The 20,503-nt window shown below is 38.3% G+C and overlaps 1 protein-coding gene across 1 annotated transcript in view; it reads right to left on the minus strand.

Annotated features, from left to right (window-relative positions):
• Positions 1-3,051: 3,051 nt before the first annotated feature.
• LOC149575198 (ATP-dependent DNA helicase SRS2-like protein At4g25120) overlaps positions 3,052-20,503 on the minus strand; it is a 255,426-nt gene continuing 237,974 nt past the window's right edge. The window contains exons 30-31 of the mRNA XM_089815031.1: positions 3,404-3,502; positions 3,052-3,278 (exon numbers count right to left, since the gene is read on the minus strand). Of these exons, the coding sequence (XP_089671157.1) occupies positions 3,413-3,502 (90 nt within the window). The 3' untranslated portion in view covers positions 3,052-3,278; positions 3,404-3,412. The remainder of the gene's footprint in view (positions 3,279-3,403; positions 3,503-20,503) is intronic.

Genomic DNA, 20,503 nt, shown 5'->3' on the forward strand with positions numbered 1-20,503 from the left:
ACCCTAGACAGCCGCAAAAGAGTCTTGAAAAGTATCATAGTTTTCTTGTGTCATTAAAACTTTGTCAGTCAAAATCGTCTTCCTCTTCTGTAAAGGTTTTGGGACAATATGTTGATCTTTAAAGTGAGTGGCCACCCTTATCAAGATGGGGTTATGATCAGATTTTAACTCTATGGGGCAATCTTCTATCTCAAAGTTAATTATCTTAGCGACATAGTCTTGCGAGCATATAACATAATCAACAACACTTTGTCCATTGTATCTTTTGCATGTGATTCCACCTAATTTAGGCCACTTTTCCATACCATTGCATATAACCATGTTGTATAGGCAACATAAGCCTAGTAATTCAACACCAAAATGATTAATCTTTCTCATGCTATTCTGTGAAGATCTTTTCCATTTTTGTGTCCCTTCTTCTTCGAGCCAAACTGGATCTCTGCTTTCATTGTAACTCTCCTTAAGATTGAGAGTTTGGTTGTTTGTTGTTCTAGCATTGAAATCCCCTATTATCATTTTTTCCCCTAAAGAGCTAAAGGCTGCTATGTCCTTTTTTAGTGCAACGAACGAGTCTTCTCGATCCAATCTATGTTTTTAATATATTTTTGAGCCTTTTGGAGCGAAGTAACATATAGCCACCCTTGTAAAAATCTGATTCTTTGTTATTTTTATCCAAATATACTGCTTGTTTACATCTTCTTTCTCTGAGTTTACAAATCTGCTCCAAGTTTCTTTTATTAGAACGGTGATGCCTCCATGCCCCTTACCATTATCTATTTTTTCATTCCACAGTGATACCTTTTTATACCCTTCAAAATTTGGAACCCTACATGCATCATGTTCATGAGTCTCGGTAAGCATAATGATGTCATTATCTTTAGCTATCGGCCCTAACCCAAGTCCTCTTCTCCAATGATAACCTCTACAGTTCCAACTAACTATAGTTAAATGTTCCTGGGTGGGCCCGAGTTCCTATTTATTGCATGTGATTTTGTCACTAATTTGGGCTTTGCCATTTTGTAGCCACGCCCACTTGCCGTTTCCTCTTGCTGTTTTCACTTTTTCCCATTCCTTCCTCCTTTCTTCTTGCTGAGTTACGGTGAGGTCATCATCAAGATATATGTATGTGCCTCTAAGAAACTTCCTCTTGCTGAAAATGTTATTTTTATCCCCTATATTCCTCATTGTCACTCTAACATGTCTATATTTGCCTCCTCTAATCCATTTTTCGATTCTTTGAGCTTGTATGGTTGTTCCATGCCAGTCTAATTGGTCTTTAAAGAAGTCTTTAACTAAATCTGTTGTTCTCTCCTGTTCTCCATAGTCTCGTAGCCCTTTGACAACGATATTTGTTGCTTTCTCATTTCTTTCTTTTTCCTCTCTAATCTGTCTCCGAACTTGTTTTTCTATGTTGTCAATAAGAGTGTTTGTTGGCCCCTTTACTATGTTAGCCCATGATCTAACTTCTTCGATCTGTTCTCTGAGTTGATTCTCTTTTATTTCCATATTGGCCATGGCATCTTGTATATTTTTCATTTGCAGGTTTTTGTCTGCTTCCATAGCCTCTCCTTCTTCCGTAGTACTTGCTGTTGTCCTCTTTTCCCCTACTTCTTTCTTTAACAATATTAATTCATACTCTCCTTTTTCCATATTAAATTGCAATTTTTGAATTTGTTCTCTAAGTGACTTGACCTCCGTTGCCAGCTTCTAGTTATCCTCAGTAACTCTTTTCATTGTGATACTTTCGATTCAGCTCCTCTCTTCAAGTGCCGACACCCTTTCCTTCATAGCTACTAAATCATTCACAAAGATGTCTGGATACCACGGCATAGGCGTCCTTGTGGAGCTGTAATTATTTGGTAGCCCATCCTCCACTGTGTCTATCACCTGAGAATTATCTGGCTTCCCTTTACCGTTAATATCTCTAATATTATCAAACTGCTTAATTGTTTTAGAGATTTCAGTCGGCCTCAGACTTTGTTCTCCCTCTCTTGCGTTGTTTGGAGTTTGTGGAATCGGTTTCGGAAGTAAAGCTGCTAACTTCCCTCTTTTTGCATTTTTAAACTTTCGTATCTTTCTCCGCCTAATTATTCTTTTATATTGTTTGGCATTCACATAGATGTAGTTTCCTCCTGTGGGTGGTCCGTTGGCTTGTGATAAGCTCAAAGTGTTTGTGGGTAAATTATCATTTGTCCCTCCAAGATTGAATGAACTCGTGTGTCCGGCTGAAGGTCTTGGAAGAACGAGGAAGCTCCCTTGATTACACTTGATGATGCTGTTGTGCATTAAACTATCCCCATATGTCAGGACCAAGCCACTATTGTCAGAGATGTCATTGTGTTTCATAGCTTCTTCCAGACTAGTTTGTTGTTCTGCTGTTACCGATGCCCTGACTATCTGATTCTCTGCCACCCTATTACTATCAGATCCTGTGTTATGCAAGGTGGACCCATCAAGTTCTGAGTGTTCCTCTGTTATCTTAGGTTGATCAGTCAATGATACTTTTACAAGTATCTTCTCTGCAGATGTTTCTGTGATTTCCCCGTTTGTTCCGTCCATGAGGACCATATCGTTCCCACTGGTGCCTTGTTATATGTTTTTAATGGTGTTTTACCGTTGTAAATTTACCAATGCCAGGAGAAGTAACAAAGGAAGCCTGAACAGATGCAAGAAAAAGGGAAAAGGCATATAATATAATCTTAGTAATAGCTCACGGATTTTACTTGTAATCATCCATTCCACAATTAAGCATCTAAATACAACAAATTTATCAATGATGATCTGCAGTTGCACTAATAAATAAATAAAATTTAATACTTGTTATATCATTTGTACATTTATAAAAATGAATCTCAACTGACTGTTTAATCTATAAAATTACGCCCCACTAAACTAATTATAATAATATTTATTAATAATTAGCTGCTTTTAGGCCAATGCGAAATCCAATTTGTAACCATAACTTATCTTTTCAAATATTCACCACTTCTAATGAGCACTAAAGGTCATTTGTACAGATTTTACAGTACATTGATTTAGTACAACTTTGAAGAAGAATAAATGAATGATTATTTTAATGATATTCGGAAGATTAAACAGTTCAGAAGATCCAGGGCACATTCTTAAATTATCTTCTCTTGTTAATGTCTGAGTTTCTATTATTTATTTTGATTAGGAAGCCGTCCGTCTGATAAATCCTGGTATCCTCGTCAAATAATACATATTATCAATCTTCCCGAAAATCTGCATTGAAAATTTGTTTTTCTTCAACGCTGTTTCTGCAGTTTTGGACTACAAGCAAATAAACATTTTAATTGTTAAATAACAGACTATTTATATTTGAAATATAAAAGGAAAAGGCAAATTCTTAATTCCTGGGCTTCCAGCCTGCTGCACCATACACCTCGAGGTTTTAAAGCGATTTGTATTGTTCAATCAAACGAGATGCATGTAGACGAGAAGTTGGTGTGATCGAACACCCAAGTGTTTGCAGATATGCAATCTGTAACCATTCAACAGAGCTGGTTTAGATAATGATTATTTATTTAACTGTACTATTGATGATCCATATTAATGGACTAATAAAACTAAAATTTCATCAAGCTACAAACTTCATGTTCAACAAAAACCATTTTGTGCTATTGGACTCAATAAATCGGTCTTGTGCAAAATGGTTTGTTTGTAAGACATTTTCACTCGCAGCATCTTCAATCTACAGCCAAACTTAGTTGTATACTACATAAGAAACAAAGAAAACTGCATGCAGTATAACATTTCCGCTTCTCACAAACCATGTAATCACTCCAACCGATCGTGGCAATTTGAGAAAAAAGAATCAAAATTAGTTTATATCATATTAGTGGAGAGATGTTCTGAAATAAAGAGGTAAAGAGCAAAATATAGTAATTTTATTTTAGAAAAAAAATTGTAAATAAAAGATCTGGTATAATAAAAAAAATTTCTATTATAAAATTTTATCATTGTGATGACAAATTTCATAGGCTAGGTCTTATAAGAGAAATGGCTATCCAGCACCTAAACTGCACCAGGTATCTACTACAATGTATTTATAAGAACCAAAGAGGATTAATGTCTTGGTGGTTTTACGTGTTTGCCATTTCCTTCTATTAGGGAGGTTTTAAGATCTATTCTGAAGGAGCAGGAAGTCTCATGAGTCAAAAGAATATTTGGTACAAAATAAAATTAGAACGTTTTCCTAGAAATAACAGCCCTTACTTTTAACAGCTGTTGATTTGAGCAGATAGAAAAGGATGTGGTTTTGAAATGGCTCCGCCAATTTGAACTTTTTTTTTCTGCCACTTGTTTTTAAATATTAATCGGCAGCAAAGCAAGCATATTGAACCTTTCAAAACCACAGCCTGAGGACGTAAACACAACAGCACAATAACATCAAGAAGATCATCAAAAACTATTTAACGACCAACAATCAACATCGGATAGAGTAATCGAGCAACCTAATTACAGACATCTGATAATCCTATTACAAATGAGAGCAACATTCAAAAAGTTTGTACTCCTAATCCACACAATAGTATTAATGCAACTATCATTAGAAATATTCATTCTGGACAAAGGGTCGAGATCAAAAATCCAGCACAAAAATTAAAAAAATTTGAGAACACCACACAGGCACAAAGTGGTAAGAGCCAAAGCCATCCAGAAACTAGGCTTTATGAGAGAATTTAATATCACAGCCCAATTGGTACAACACATGTAGTAGACATCAGGATATGTATTTTTTTCTGTTAAGATTCTGATTCTTATATTTTTGCTTGCTTTTTCTAATTTTTGGGGGGTTTTGTGTTTTTTGAAATGTGCTATTGAAATGCTTAATACAACTACCACTCAGCTGCGTACGTAAAAAACACTTATTTTATTCAATTTCATGAGCAGTACATTAACCGTACCACACATTAGTCTGAGAACAATTATCAGCAACTTAATTTCCAGCAATATAAGCACTCCCGATGCCTCCCTTGCAATCTGCTATACAAAAGTGATTCTGACATCTTCTCTGAGCACCTACAGCAACTTTATTACACCCCTTTCCCAAAGATCTAATATCGCATGGCTGTATGCAGTTGTACCGTTGTATGCAGGAAAGTATTTCCTAGCCAATGAACGTTCTTAATGTGCTGCAGTTGTATTCCCTCCAAATTGTCCATGAATCAAATTATTTCCTAATCAAATATGCTCTAAAAATGCCCAACGTCCAAGCTGGAAACTATGGGATGTGATCTGAAGCTACAAGGCTGGTAATTGTGTCCCAGTATATGTAAAAACTGCCTCTACAGTCACTGATCTACAACTATAACATACAAATTTAACCCTCTACAATCCCAATCTGATGAATTGTTCCTAATTTTCTTATGCCAATGAAGTACAATACTGATCTATGCAAATACAAACGCTTAGATGATCTCTCACACATGCAGGTCTCCTATCATCTGAGTTTTTGTTGTCAGATAATTCAAATGACTGGAACCCTTGCTCTGAGCTCATTTCCATGTTAGTTTTTTGTTGTTTAGCTCGGAAGATGGAGTGGAGTTGCTTTGACGCAACCTGAGTTGGATATTTTGCAACAGCTTTGTTTTAATTCTTTCAAAGAATATTTCTAAGTTTGTGAGTTTGAGAAAAAAAAAAGTGATTTTATATATGATTTAAAACTTAAGAAAACAAGAAAGCATTATTTTCTTACAAGCTAAGTAAAGCAACTAGGCTGTATATATGTAAGATTGCAGTAGCAAACTTGTAATTGGATTTTATTAGACTTTGAGAGGAAGTCATCTGTTAGGCTGAATAGAAGATCCACTAGATGCAATTTTTTCCCCAAACTGGGGTTTCCTGGGTATATCTGTGTTATTGTTTATATGTGATTAGCTTCTGTTATTTTTGCTTCCACTATTTAGTTTCAGTTAATTAACCCAGAGTATTGATTGTTATAAGTCCGGTGCATTTGCTTCTATGATTTTACTGTGCAATTAATCTGTAGTTGGGTTATGAGAAATTTAACATAATGTCAGAGCTAAGAACTCTGAATACAAAGCCAAGATTTATTACACAGATTACAGAAAAAAGATTCGATTCCAATTTCTTTTATGGCAATGGCAACCACTGATTGAGTAAAGATAGCTTGTAGGGTGGCTATGGTGATCATCCTTGGGCATGGGGTTTGCATGGTGTGGATCCAAGGAACAAGGATGGGCTGCATAGAGACACTGTGGAAGAGATTTCCTCAATATATTGAGTGGAAGAGATTTCTTGAATATATTGTGAGGAAGAGATTTCTTGAACATATTGTGAGGAAGAGATTTCCTAGATATATTGTGTGGAAGAGATTTCCAAGAGAAATTGGGAAGAAGGGAAAAAAATTTCAGTGAGGGAAGCGGAGGCAATTATTCTTGTCGATAGCAATTGCTATACTTTCAGCTGTGAATTTTTCAGATTCTTCTGAAGGCAGTTTTTAGCACAAGGTTTTGTGTGCACATTCAGTGAGAGTTCTTTTCTTAGCAGAAATAGGATTTTGAAGCTGAAGTTATTTCTGTATAACTGTTGTGGCAATCTTGTAGTTTGTTATTGCTCTTGAAACTAGATAAATGGTACAATTGCAGGCTTTCTTCATCAGAGATTGAGTGGAGAAGTGGATAGTGAAACTCCAGTACTAAGTATTTTCCTATGGACAATCAGATAGCAGATATACTGGCAAGGCTTTCATAAAGATTAAGTTTTTATTCTTTAGGGACAAGCTGGGTGTTGTGCAGAACACCTTCTTCACTAAGAGGGAGTGTTAGTTTTTTGTTGTTTAGCTCGGAAGGTGGAGTGGTGTTTCTTTAAAGCAACTTGAGTTGGACATTTAGCAACAGCTTTCTTTTTATTCTTTAAAAGAATATTTCTAAGTTTGTGAGTTTGAGAAAAGCAAGAAGTGGTTTTATATATGATTTGAAGCCTAAGAAAGCAAGAAAACATTATTTTCTTACAAGCTAAGTAAAGCAGCTAGGCTCTATATATGTAAGATTGCAGTTGTAATTGGATTCGATTAGACTTTGAGAAAAAGTCTGTTGTTAGGCTGAATTGAAGATCCAACAGTTGCAGGTATTTCCCCAAACCGGGATTTCTTGGGTATATCTATGTTATTGTTTATCTATGGTTGGCTTTTGTTATAATTGCTTCCACTATTTAGTTTCAGTTAATTAACCCAGAGTATTGATTGTTATAAATCATATGAGTTTCCTTCTATGAGCTTATGCTGCACTTGATCTGTAGCTGGGTTATGAGTAATTTAATATTCCGAAACCACAATTGTAAAATAAGCTGGAACAAATGAGTACTCACAACCAACAATTGTTTTCTAACTTTATTTTCCCTCCAGAGTCCCATACGAACGCTTTTAGGGTTTGATATATTTATTTCTTAGTTACCAATGCACTCCTAGCAAGCCTAGATGTGGAGGCGAATGCAGTGGGAACCGGATACAAAGGTAGAGGCATGGTGGATGCTAGTGGCATGCATGGTGTTTAGTCATCAATTGAAGAAATCGAATGTCATTTCCCCTTGTGATATTGCATGTCATTTCCCCTTGCAAGATATCGCATGTCATTTCCTCTTCTTGTTATTATTATAATTTTTTAAAATAATATTTGACATATTAAAATATCACTAATTTATTTAGCAATATATTAATTGGATTTTTTTATATATAATATATATAAATTTATAATATATATTTTTTAAATATATTTATATATACATATATATAAACGCAACCAAAAGGCCCCCAAAAAATTGCACATATAAATTAACTCACTCATCTAAGGATCAATGCAAATGGAGGATTTGTATGTCATGGTAAAATGGTAGTCTTTCGAGCTATATCTTGAATTTATTGCCTAGGGAGTTTCCCCAAAAACAACTTTTACTATAACTGGTTAAATATTATAAAGTAAATGTAATAATCACTTTTTATTATTATTTTAATATTTTATGAGCACCTAGTATAGGAAATAATTAAATTATTTCCAATTTATTCATAACTGACTTGTTTGGACCCCAATCTGAATCATCTTATAGCACCCATCCACCAATGTTGACTAACCATGATGAACTGAGTCTTCTTGTGAAATTTAGGAACTCATTAAAAATAGGAACTATGCCAAAGACAACCAAGATGAGTGAACTCTACACCATCTTGTTGAAGTCTTCAGCATACCTCTAATGACCCAACCAGTCACATTAGCATATTGAAGTATAGTTGGCATAAGTGTATTGTCATTGATTGGTAACCAATTGATGAGCTACATCATCTCATATGCACTAGTAGATATATTCACTGGTCCACACAATAGAATAAGACAAGGTAGAGGCTATCACAGTCAGCATGAGGAGTTAGCACCATGACATGGCAGAACCAGTATGGCAAGAATTCAAATTTGGTTTGTATTCTAACAAGAAAGGTGGAGTGCAAAAAGGACAACTAAATTGAGACAAGACCCAGAGTAGACGGACAACTCTACCAATCTGAGCCCAGATCGTAGGTGTCGTGGTTGATTGTGAGCCACTCAATAGCCTAAATTCAAAAATTGAATTCACTGGTTTCAGCGAGATAATCGTTTAGGGTGTTGACACCTAGAGATAAAAAGGGAGATCTCACTCATTCAAAGTTGTTGGTTGGAAAGTATGAAAAACTAATAAGGAAAATAGAGAGAGTTAGGGTATGCCAACAATGAACAAATATAAAAAAAGAGTGAAATAACAAAAACAGTTACTCAGAAGATCAAAACACAAGGTCACAACTAACCAGAGGCAAAAGAAGGCATTGCATACAAGGGTAAGAAGAGGAGATAAGCAAGTGATACAGGATGATATCGCGGAGTATGCCCAAGTGAAAGAGGAGATCACTACATCTCGAAAGGTATTCACTCGAGATCTATCAAGCAAGAAGTGCTTTATTATAGATCACATTCGATTGCTCTCTAACAATTGTAATCATCTTGTAAGCTCCTAATTAAGCATGCTTCAGTAGCAAGCAAAAAAAATCCATTAACAAGATGCCTCGTAGAAATAGTGCTAAATCTTGTAACCCTGTAACCTTAGCAGGTTGATTATAATTCTAACAGGCTATTGATATTCCTAACAGGATGTGTTCTCAGAAGGAACAAGTTGTAGCTCTTAACCGAGCAACCTTTTATTTGCAATAAAAGGCTAGTGGGTATATCATCTCCACCATGGTTTTCATCCTCACATCGAGGGTTTCCACATAAAAAATGTGTGTCTATTGATGAATGCTCTTGTGTGTTTTTTTATTTGTTTCTATCTTACTGCATTCATATTGTGCTAGTTATCTAGTGGTTGTTAGTTAATATATTTCGAGTAGTTGGAAAAGTAACCGACTTTAGAACCGGTATTGATTCACACACACACATCCCCTCAATACTGGTTTGGACCAGCAATTGGTATCAAAGCTTGGACCCTAACAGTTGCAAGCCTTACAACTTGAGGGAAGATCAAACAACAGCCATGTAGTACAAGAAGTTACAGCAAAGCTCTGGACACTATAGAAGATCTGAAAGAAAAGCTGAAAGAGTCGTTAATAAAAGGAAAGAAGCTCATAAAGAGACTAAGTTAGAGTCATGGAATTATCAAGCAAATGGAAGAGTAGAGTGGCTCAGACAGATCCGAAAAAACTATCTTTGATCTCACAACTAAAACTAAGAAGTTGAACAAGTCAATGGCAAAGTTGGAGAAAGAGCTGGAAGAAGCATCAGAGAGACTGAGTCAAGCACAAAAGGAGAAAAGTGACGTTGCGTATGCAATGGAAAAGGTCAAAAAAGCACTCAGTAAAGCCATGCAAGCAAAGAAAGCAAAAGAAGAAAATGTCAAACAAAGGGACGAGTAGATTCAAAGGCTAAAAGAGGAATTGAGAAGCACCGATGAAAGAAACAAGAAGTTGAGAACGTTCAACGACAGCTCTATGAATATAATGAGCAACTCAAAGCTCAAAGAAGGACCACGGACACAACCGGTCTTGGCCATGAAGGAGTCAGCAAGACTGAAAATGGTGAAACATTTAAGAGCAAGATTCAAACCAAACAAGGTCAAGGGAAAACATTGTCTAAAGGTAAGAAACCTAAGAAACCAACCTATCATTGTTGTGGTAAAGTAGGTCACACCTCAAATGTATGTTGGCATAGAAAGATTGTATCTAATGAACAATATACCTCCTGCGGGTACTGTAACACATGCCACCGATATGGTCACTACTTTCAAGAATGCAGATCTCATACTCATGAGAAAAGGATTGATGGGTAATATTACTACAAGTACGGACACAAGGTTAAGAAATGCAAATCAAGACAATGGACAAATCACCAGTCTTAGAGGACCTCCAATCCCAACTAGAAGATCAAATTCACCAAACTTGCATGCTCAACTTGTGAGAATAGAGGACATAAGGCTGAGCACTAGCAAATGAGAACCGATCAAAGGAACTACTCAAGACCGTGGAGAGGAACATCCATGCCCTATTACTAATGCAGCAAGATAGGGCATCTTGCTAGAGATTGCAGGTCAAGAAACACAGCCCAAGTGCACAACTTAAACCACAAAGGAAAGAGTAAGGTAGTAGACAAGGAGAAAGTCAAAAAGGACTTTAACAAGTTATGGGCAAGGAAAGTAGACGAGAGCAAAGAAGTCAAGGCTGAAGAAGTAGGAAGCTCACCTGTTACTAGTGAGACTTCTAAGGCAAACTAAGCTAATGCAAGCTTAGAAGGGGTTACACAATAAAGCACATACTATACATCGGTCCCCTATTCAAAATTAATAAAAGGAAGCACAAAGGAAGGATAAGAAGCCTGTATCGAGGCAAGAAAATGTTGAAATTATGATCATTGTTGCACAGATCACCCGTGTTTGATGCAAAAGAATAGGTAGGTAAGAGTTGTGGTTATCATTACTCATTAATGTAAACCTAACTATGGCTCATAAAAAGGCATAAATTGGTTAAAGAGGGGTTTGATTAATCACTTTACAAACTCCAAGTCTTGAGCTATGCATGATTCTGAGAAATGCCCTATTGCACAATTGTGCCCCATTTCTGCTGCTAACAAAACTTCTAAGCGTAAAAGTGCACAAGATCATATTTAGAAGAATTGATTGACCCAAAAAGGAAAAGGGGCATCATGGCAGACATCATTCATAAGACCAAGCTTGTCAACAACGAAGAACTTTCAAAACCAAGATATGCAGTTACCTCACTGAAGGGAGATGCAAGAAACAAGGTATGAGCACTATCCTCACTACCTGCAGATGTTCTACTTGTTGAAGATGTCGATGCATAACTGCATGCAAATATTGTGGAGCTAGGAGTATACAAAGTGTACGAGGCATTCTCTACATTTCTAGAGAATGGTAGATTGAAGAAATAATGGGGACACCTAATGAACAAAACATTGCACTGATAGAAATTCCTTATTTCTTGCATGAGGATTGGGTGAGACTAATACTGAGCAAAGTGCATGGAAACTTCAAGTGGCTCGATAAGCCCTATGAAATCACAAAGCGAGTTATCCTTAGGGTAACAAGACTTAAAGACACAGGAGCACGACTGAACACAAGAAGGATCACGCTTGAAGAAGTCGCCAAACTTACCGGGGCAAAGAAGGAAGGACAAGCACTAGTCATTGATGAAATTCTTGACCCTAAAATGAAGTTCATCGCAATGGCAATTGCATATAGATTATATTTCTCAAGTAGGGCCAATAGTGTACCATGTGGAGCAGTGCACGCAATGCATCCAATCATTCATAAGAATGCCCCACTTGACCTAGGTGGTTGGTTGTATGAGCAATTGATGTTGAACCTAACGAAGATCAAAGAAAACCCCAAGGTACACCCATTTAAATTCGGAGCTCTCTTAGTATGTATATGTACTACTTTGCACACCAATTTCCTGACAAAGTGTAATCAATTAGTTCAAGGATAAGCCAATCTGTGAACAAAAATGTATTTCATATATGATGTTAAGAGATGATAGGAATGATTTTTTAAAACATATTTTAATAGATTCAAGGACATAATGAGGAAAAGGGAAAGGATACCTTTTACCCTGCTAGAAGAATACAAGAATGATGTATGTTTTCTAGTATAGACAGACACATGCATGGTATAGACAATGAAGCCAAGGACCCACTGGCTTCCTAGATTCCAATATGAGTTGACAGAGAAAGAGGCAAGGAATGCCATAGAGTTGATACTATCAATACTTGTTTACAGAAAGCTACCATCTGGCGGTACCAACTGAACGAGAAGCACAACAACCAGAATGGAAAAGGATAAGGAAGAAAATAAAAAAAAGCTAAGAAAGCAAGAAAGAGGAAGAAGGCAACCGGTACCAAGACCGCAAGCCCTAAGAAACAAAAAAGTGAAGAAAGAAACATCGAGTTAGGAAGAGAGACAACCTAACTAGAACTAGAGTCAAGTGGAAGATAAGAGAAAAAAGAAGAATGAAAGAGTTGTGAAAGAAAAAGCAGCATGTGCAAAAACAAAACCAAATCCATCTACATGTGAGTCACCGTCAAGACAAATGAAACCTGCAAGAAGTGGTAACCCTACTCCTCCACTCTCAATCGGTCACACATACTGAATGACATAATTCATGATGGAAATTATAATACAATAAGGTATAGATATGCACTTGAGTGAGAAGTCTCATAACAGTCTTATATGTGCAGTACTAGTAAGCATGAGAACTTACAATGGAACACCAAATATGGTAAAGAAGGTTCTACCAAAAGAATTAGCAAATATTATAATCAAGAAGTGGTGAATCGGTGTTGCACACCTAAAGGAAATTCTCGATGACCCACTGACAAAAGGAAGACCAAATTTTGCACCCTCAAACAAACAGATCTACATAGATGCATATATCAACAAATTCTTAACACACGCAAATGTTGCATTGGTCAGGAAGAGAAAGAGAAATGTTTGAAAAGAAAATGAAAAGCAGGAAAAGGATAACAAACCAAGTAGAGGAAGTATGTGTGAAGAGGCACACGGAGCAAGCAAAAGCTCTAACCGGATCAGATTTGAAGCATAAGGGAAAGAAAAAGACAATTACATCTATTAGAACTAGCAGAACAATAGAATTTGAAGGGTATGTTGAAGAATTAGATGAGGAACCTCTTAACTTCAACCCTCTAACATCCCAAAGGAAAGTATAGTATGCAACAACACATTGTGCAGCAGTTAAAAAAACCAAAATATCACTAGAGTTAGTGAATCCTTGAGCCACTCCAAACACACATGGGTTGACAACTCAAAGATAGCTTATATGCCACCAACAACTGAAACGGAAAAATCATGCACAACTCACCATGAGGAGAGAATCGAAGAAGGTGGCGGTCAACCAAGTAATTGTCATGTCCCCAAATTTTAATGCAATAATTTAATTAAATTTAATTAATTAATTACTTGGTCCTAGAAGTTAAATAATATAATAAAAAGACCTTTAATTAGTTACTTTAATTAATAAATATTGGGCCCAAGTTAATAAAATTTGTATTTGTCGTTCCAATTGATTTATGTATATCTTAGACCCATCTTTTATTTTATTTGTAGGTGTTGTCATGTTGACGTTACTTGTAAACCCTTGGGAAGTTTCTTTGTAGGGGTATTTAAGACTGACTATAGGTAGTTGTTTAGTATGCGATTTTGGCTTATTTCTTTGTACTTTAAATTCTTGTTCAAGTTCAGTATTGTTTGTCATTTCAGAAGTGAAAGATCTTCCCTACTTGGCTTTTTGGTTAACATGTTTCGTTTTGTATTCTTGGCTAAGATCTGGCAAGTCGGAGAATTATTTCTATTGCAAATATCATTGTTGTATGGAATATATATTAATTCCAATGTATCGTGTTTTTTTTCTATTTGCATTGATATCTTGGTGATTGAACAACCCCTGCATTATCAATGAAGAAAGTATAATCCCTCTAGCTAACCTTCATTCACTCCTCCACTCCCGATACTTATTATTTTGTATGGTCCTACATTCTCGTATGCCATCATTCCCTCCATCCCGTACGGCCCATAATTTGTACAATCGCTTTCCCTCACCCTATACGGCAGACTATCCACACTGTCACCATATGGATGGCTAGCAACTCCATATGACTTCCCTATCTCTCACTGTACAGTCTACTTGTTACCACTGTACGACCTCTTGTTCATCACCGTACGATAGACAACTTCCATTTTTTGGTCACTATGCGGCAACTTCAGGTCAATCATGCCTATTTCCTTCCCTCTCCTAGGCGTATTGAACATTACAGTAGTATCAGAGCAATTGCCTTCGTGTCGAGATACCTTCGGGAAGTCACTGCCTTCAGGTTGAGATCTTGTTTGGACCGAGATTGCCTTTGGATCGAGATTGTCTCTGGACAGAGATCCCCTTCAAGTCGAGATTGCCTCCAAACAAAGATCCCGTTCGCGTGGAGATCGCCTTCAGGCTGACTTCACCTTCGGGACATTACAGTGGTATCAAAGCAATTGCGTTCGGGTCAAGATCCCCTTCGGGAAGTCATTGCCTTTGGATCGAGATCCCCTTTGGGTTGAGATTGCCTCCAGACAGACATCCCCTTCAATTCAAAATTGCCTCCAGAAAGAGATCCCCTTCGGGCCTAGATTGCCTTCTAGCAGAGATCGCCTTCAGGCTGAGTTCACCTTCGGATCATTATAGTTATATCAGAGCAATCGCCTTTGGGTCGAGATTGCCTTTGAACACAAATCCCCTTCGAGACGAGATCCCCTTCAGGCCAAGATTGCCTTCAAGCTGAGTTCACCCTTGGGACATTACAGTGGTATCAAAGTTAGTGATCTTGCCATCCTGCTGGGATGATTAAAAAATTTGGTATCTGGATCATAGTATGGACCGAAAACTGATGGAGAGTGGTGGTTGAAGGCACTACATAAGATTGGCAAAGAGCTCAATGAGGGTGTTGATCTTTCATTAGATATATTGGAAGTATGTTTGTGTATTGCAAACCAATTACCTTAAAGACTTATACAGAGAATCCTCTCACCGATTAAGGATGCCTTAACTCAACCCAAGCTTTTGAGACACCATGACAAGGAAAAAAGGTTGTTAGTTGCAGCATGTCTCGGTGAGGTCTTCAGAATTTCAGCTCCTAAAGCATCGTATGATGATAACACCATGATAGAGGTATTGCATTTGATAGTTGACATATTCTAGAGTCTTGATGACTTTAGTAGTGACCTTTTTGGTAGGAGATCTACAATTTTGGAGAATTGTGCAAATGTAAAAGTAACCTCTTAGATCTTGTATTGCAAAATTTGGTCCATGATATGTTTCATCACTTCTCATCAAGGAAGATCATGATGCTAAGATTTCAGTTGCTATGGAGAGTCTTACGATTTCGTGCATTAAAGAGATGGATGAAATATCCAAACCCATCACATCTATGTTATGGGCTATTTGTAATCTAGAATGTGTCCCCTCTATAACAGCATATAGATTGGTCAGTAATGTTTTCAAGCATTGTGAAGAAAAATTAATATCTGATTTGCACAAGTGGGAGAAAATAAATGACAACAATAAAGGTGATGTGTTACATGAGGAGAATGAAGGCATGATTGCAGGGCTGCAACAGGAGGCTTTGCTAAAGCTTTCTACTACACCAACATGGGGAGAACATATAAAACATGAAGATGTTACTTGCATGGATCTTGTGAAGACATGGATGGATCAAGTTGTACCCATCACCGAAGATATGCTCAAGGTTTTGCCCGTCGTTGAGGCACTATCTGTCGTGGAAGTTCTATAAGTTGCCAACGTTGTGTCCATCATAGAAGTTGTGTCTGTTGCTAAAGCTCAAACTGTCATCGAGGTTGCATTCGTCCCAAAGGCTGTGTCCATCACCAAGGTCATGTTTGTTGCTAAGGCTATGTGTGTCACCAAAGTTATGTCCATCATCATGGTCATGTCCATTGCCAAGGTTGTATGTCCATCACTGTGGTTGTATCCGTAACCATAGTTGTGTTTGTTGTCGTCACCGTCACCATGTTTGTCACCATATTTGTGTCTGTTTTCATCATCACCGTCACTGTGTCTGTCACCATGTCCGTCACCGTCATTGTGTTCATTGTTGTCACATTCGCAATGTCCGTCATCATCATTGTGTCTGTTGTCGTCACCACCGCTGTGTCCGTTGCCAAGTCCATCGTCATGTCTGCCACTGTCGTTGTGTTTGTCACCATGGTTGTGTCCGTCACCGACACCAAGTCTATGTCTGTCATCGAGTTTGCGTTCATCGCCATAGTTGTGCCAATCGACATCATCGTGGTTGTGTCCATCATCATTATGTGTTTGTCATTGTGGCTACATCCATCGTACTAGCCACGTTTGTCGTCACTGATATGTTACTCATTATCGAGGCTCTATATATATTGTCAAGGCTTTAGCCGGGGTTCTATGTGCCACCAAGGCATTATCTGCAACTAAAATTTTGTTTGTCACCAAGGTACTCTCCATCGAGGCTTTCTCTACCAAGGCTCCCTTCACAAGGGTACTAATGCTCGGGGTTGCCTTCACTAAGCTACTCTCCGTCAAGGTTCCCGTCACTGAGGTACTCTTCTCTGAGGCTCCCATTGTAATGGCACCCTTTTCCAAGGCTCCTATCGTCGAGGTGCTCACGACCAAGCCACCACTGAGGCTCTCTTTGTCGAGGTTTCCTCAGTCAGGAATACAATAGTGCTCGTTGTGATTGTATCAATGGCTAAGTTTGTGCCAGCATCGGCGTCTGTGTGCATGACCATACCCAAAGAGATTTTTGAACACAATGACATGAAATATTTCATCGATTTGTGTCATTGGGATCTTGCTGAAGAGCAAGACAATTTTTATATCAGAGTGGCCCAACGGACGTCTAATGGTAATGTGGTACAGGGAAGGTTTGATGACCATTCACTCATCTCGCTTGCGTTCTTGGTTTGGGATCCTAGTGCTGACAACAAAACCAATGTTGAAGTGAGCCCCAATAATGCTCTGAGTGTGTGGGATGAGAGCAAGACTACTAATCTTCAAGAGAACATGGATAATTATCTTAAATCACATAAATGGAATCATGAACCAAAAGAATGGGGCAAAGGTTGTTTACAGGAAGAATTGCTACCGTTGATTAATGATGGAGTCTATCCTCCAACCATGTTCAAGGCATGCATAACTGCAATCTTTGCGTGTGAGGGACTTTCGTGCGAGACCAACATAGTCTACCTAAGTTATGAGTTTCCCGAAGAGATTAATGAACATGATGACATTGATGTATTTTATGATTGGCATCTTTGGGATCCTAGTGACTCGGGACATGACAACATTTATATCAGAGCGATGCAGCGAAAGTTTGATGGCAATGTGGTGGTGTGGAGGATTGACGTCATTCCACTCATCTCACCTGTGCATTTGATTTTGGACCCTGGAGCTATTGGCCTTTCGTCTGATGACGGATTGCTTGAGGGAAAGCAATCTTTGGGCAGTGAGGATTTGTCGTGCCCCAAATTTTAATGTAATAATTTAATTTAATTAATTAATTAATTAGTCCCAGAATTTAAATAATATAATAAAAGGGCCTTTTATTAGTTACTTTAATTAATAAATATCAAGCCCAAGTTGATAATGTTTGTATTTGTGGTTTCGATTGATTTATGTATATCTCGAACCCATTTTTATTTTATTTGTAGTTGTTACCATGTCGGCGTTACTTGTAAACCCTTGGGAAGATTCTCCATAGGGGTATTTATGATCGGCTATAGGTCGTTTTGTAGTATGCGATTTTGGATTATTTCTTTGTACTGTGAATTCATGTAGGAGTTCAATATTGTTTGCCATTTTAGAAATGAAAGATCTTCCCTACTTGGTTTTCCGATTTTGGTGGGATTTAACCCTCACCCTATTCTGTTCTATATTCTTGGCTCAAATCTGGCAAGTTGGAGGATTATCTCTATTGCAAATATCATTGTTGTCTGGAATATATATTGATGATTGAACCCCTCCATTATCAATAAAGTATATTCCCTTGAGCTGACCTTCATTCACTCCACTCTTGACACTCATCATTCCTTACAATCCTACACTCTCGTATGCCATCAGTTCCGCCATCCCATATGGCCCATAATCCATACGATCACCTTCCTTCACCACATATGGCAAACTATCCACACTGTCACCGTACGAACGGCTAGCGATTTCGTACGGCTTCCCTAACTCTCTCACCATACGCCCTACTTCATATTATTGTACGACCTTCTTGTTATCACTATACGGCTTCTTGGTCATTGATCACTATACGGCTTCTTGGTCATCACCGTATGATAGATAACTTCCATCGTTTGGTCACTGTGCGACAACTCCAAGTTAATTTTGTGTGTTTCCTTCCCTCTCCTGTCTGTAGGAAACATTACAGTGGTATCAGAGCAATTTCCTTCGGGTCAAGATCCCATTCGGGTCGAGATCCCCTTCGAGCCAAGATTGCCTTCGAATTAAGATTGCCTCCGGACAGAGATCACCTTAGGGTCGAAATTGACTCTGAACAAAGATCTGCTTTGGGACGAGATCCCCTTCGGGCTGATATTGCCTTCGGGCCGAGATTGCCTTCAAGCCAAGTTTGCCTTCGTTCATTACAGTGGCATTAGAGAAATTGCATTTGGGTCGAGATCCAATTCGGTGTGATGTTCCAACCCTAGAGGAGACGAACTTCACTGTATCCAAGTTTCATGCAAATGGAAAACAACTAGAAGATGGGGTACAGAGAGGGTATAATGGTCGTACACTGCGAATGGATTGGTCGTACATTGTAACTAGCTGTACGATGTCTGGAGGGTAGAGTAAGGGTTGTACGGTGTCAGAGTGTATGGGTAGGGGTACTGTTGAAGCTGTACGATGGAAGCAGGGGAAGGGAGGCCGTATGGTGTTTATGAGGCTGTATGGTGGTCAATGGAAGGACAAGGTACGGTATGAAGAACATATCGGTCGTACAGTATTGGGTGGAGGATGCAAGGGAGATATAGGGTAGGGTGGAAGTCATGTAGAGAATGAGCATCGTACGGGTAAACCAAGGAGCCGTACAAAAAGATAGTATGCCACACAGTTAAGTGTTTAAGCCACAATGATGAATGCAAATTCATTCACAAAATACAAGTAGATCAAACACAATATCAAAAACTTGAATATGAATAATATATGCCAAAAGATGGTGCTCTAATTTGCCAGATCCAAGTGAAATATTACATGCAACAATGATATAGGGTGAGGATTGAATCCCACCGAAACCGCACAAGCCAAATAGGGAAGATCTTTCACTTCTGAAATGGCAAATGATTCAGAACTCCAACAGGAATTCGCAGTACATAGAAAATAATCCAAAAGCATGATTAAAGACTACCTACAAGCCGTGCTTAAATATCCGTCAAGAAACTTTCCGAGGGTGTACAAAGATAGCCCACGCGACACAAACTACGGAAACAAAAATAAAAATGGGTCCGAGATACATTAAATCAATCGACCCGTTGCAATAAAATAAACGATTTATTTTATAACAAGAACATTACAGTCCTCCCATCCCGAATTTTGCTTGTCCTCAAGCAAATGCAATGTCGGGTGCTGGAGAATACGCTCGCCCTCCCATGTTGCGTCGTCCAATGACAAATGTTTCCAACGCACCAAATATTCCTTCATAGTGCGGTTCTGCAGAGTCTTCTCACGAACGTCAATGATCTCAGTTGGTTCCAATATGAGCATGCCTTCTTCATGAGTGGTGGGAGGTCTATGGCTACCGTGACATTCTGCCCTACGGCCTTCTCCGAGCATGAAACATGAAAGATGTTATGAAGACGGCTTCCCTCCGAAAGTTCCAGCTTGTAAGCGACTTCACCAATGCAACGGATGATGCGATAGGGACCATAAAAATGTGGTTTCATTTTTTCTTTTCCCTTCTTCAATGAAGATCGTCGATATGGCTGGAGCCTGAGATAAACCAAGTCTCCTACTTCGAAACTCCTTTCCATTCAGTGTCTATCGGCGTACATCTTTTGTTGATTTTGTGCCCATTGCAAGTTTTCCTTCAGGTGTCGTAGGATGTCTTGTCCCTTCTAAAGCCAATCCTTTGTCCTCAGTGCGCAGTTGTCTCCCAATACTATGTCGATGAAGCATAGGGGTTTGTACCCATACAAAGCTTTGAATGGTGCCATCCCGATGGACATGTGATACGTGGTATTGTAGCAATATTCTCCCAGGTGTATCCACTTGACCCATGCCCGTTGTTGTGTCGAGACATAGTTTCAAGGTAACCTTAAAGCCACTTGTTCACAATCTTCGTTTGTCTGTCTGTTTAAGGGTGGTAACTAGTACTTGGTCAAATTTTGTCATTGCCAATCGAAACAGTTCTATCCAGAAGATATTGATGAACCGTCTGTCCCGATCACT

Source organism: Cupressus sempervirens, chromosome 2, assembly GCF_028749045.1.
Source record: "Cupressus sempervirens isolate cs-2001-9-10 chromosome 2, ASM2874904v1, whole genome shotgun sequence".
Taxonomy (NCBI): Eukaryota; Viridiplantae; Streptophyta; class Pinopsida; order Cupressales; family Cupressaceae; genus Cupressus; species Cupressus sempervirens.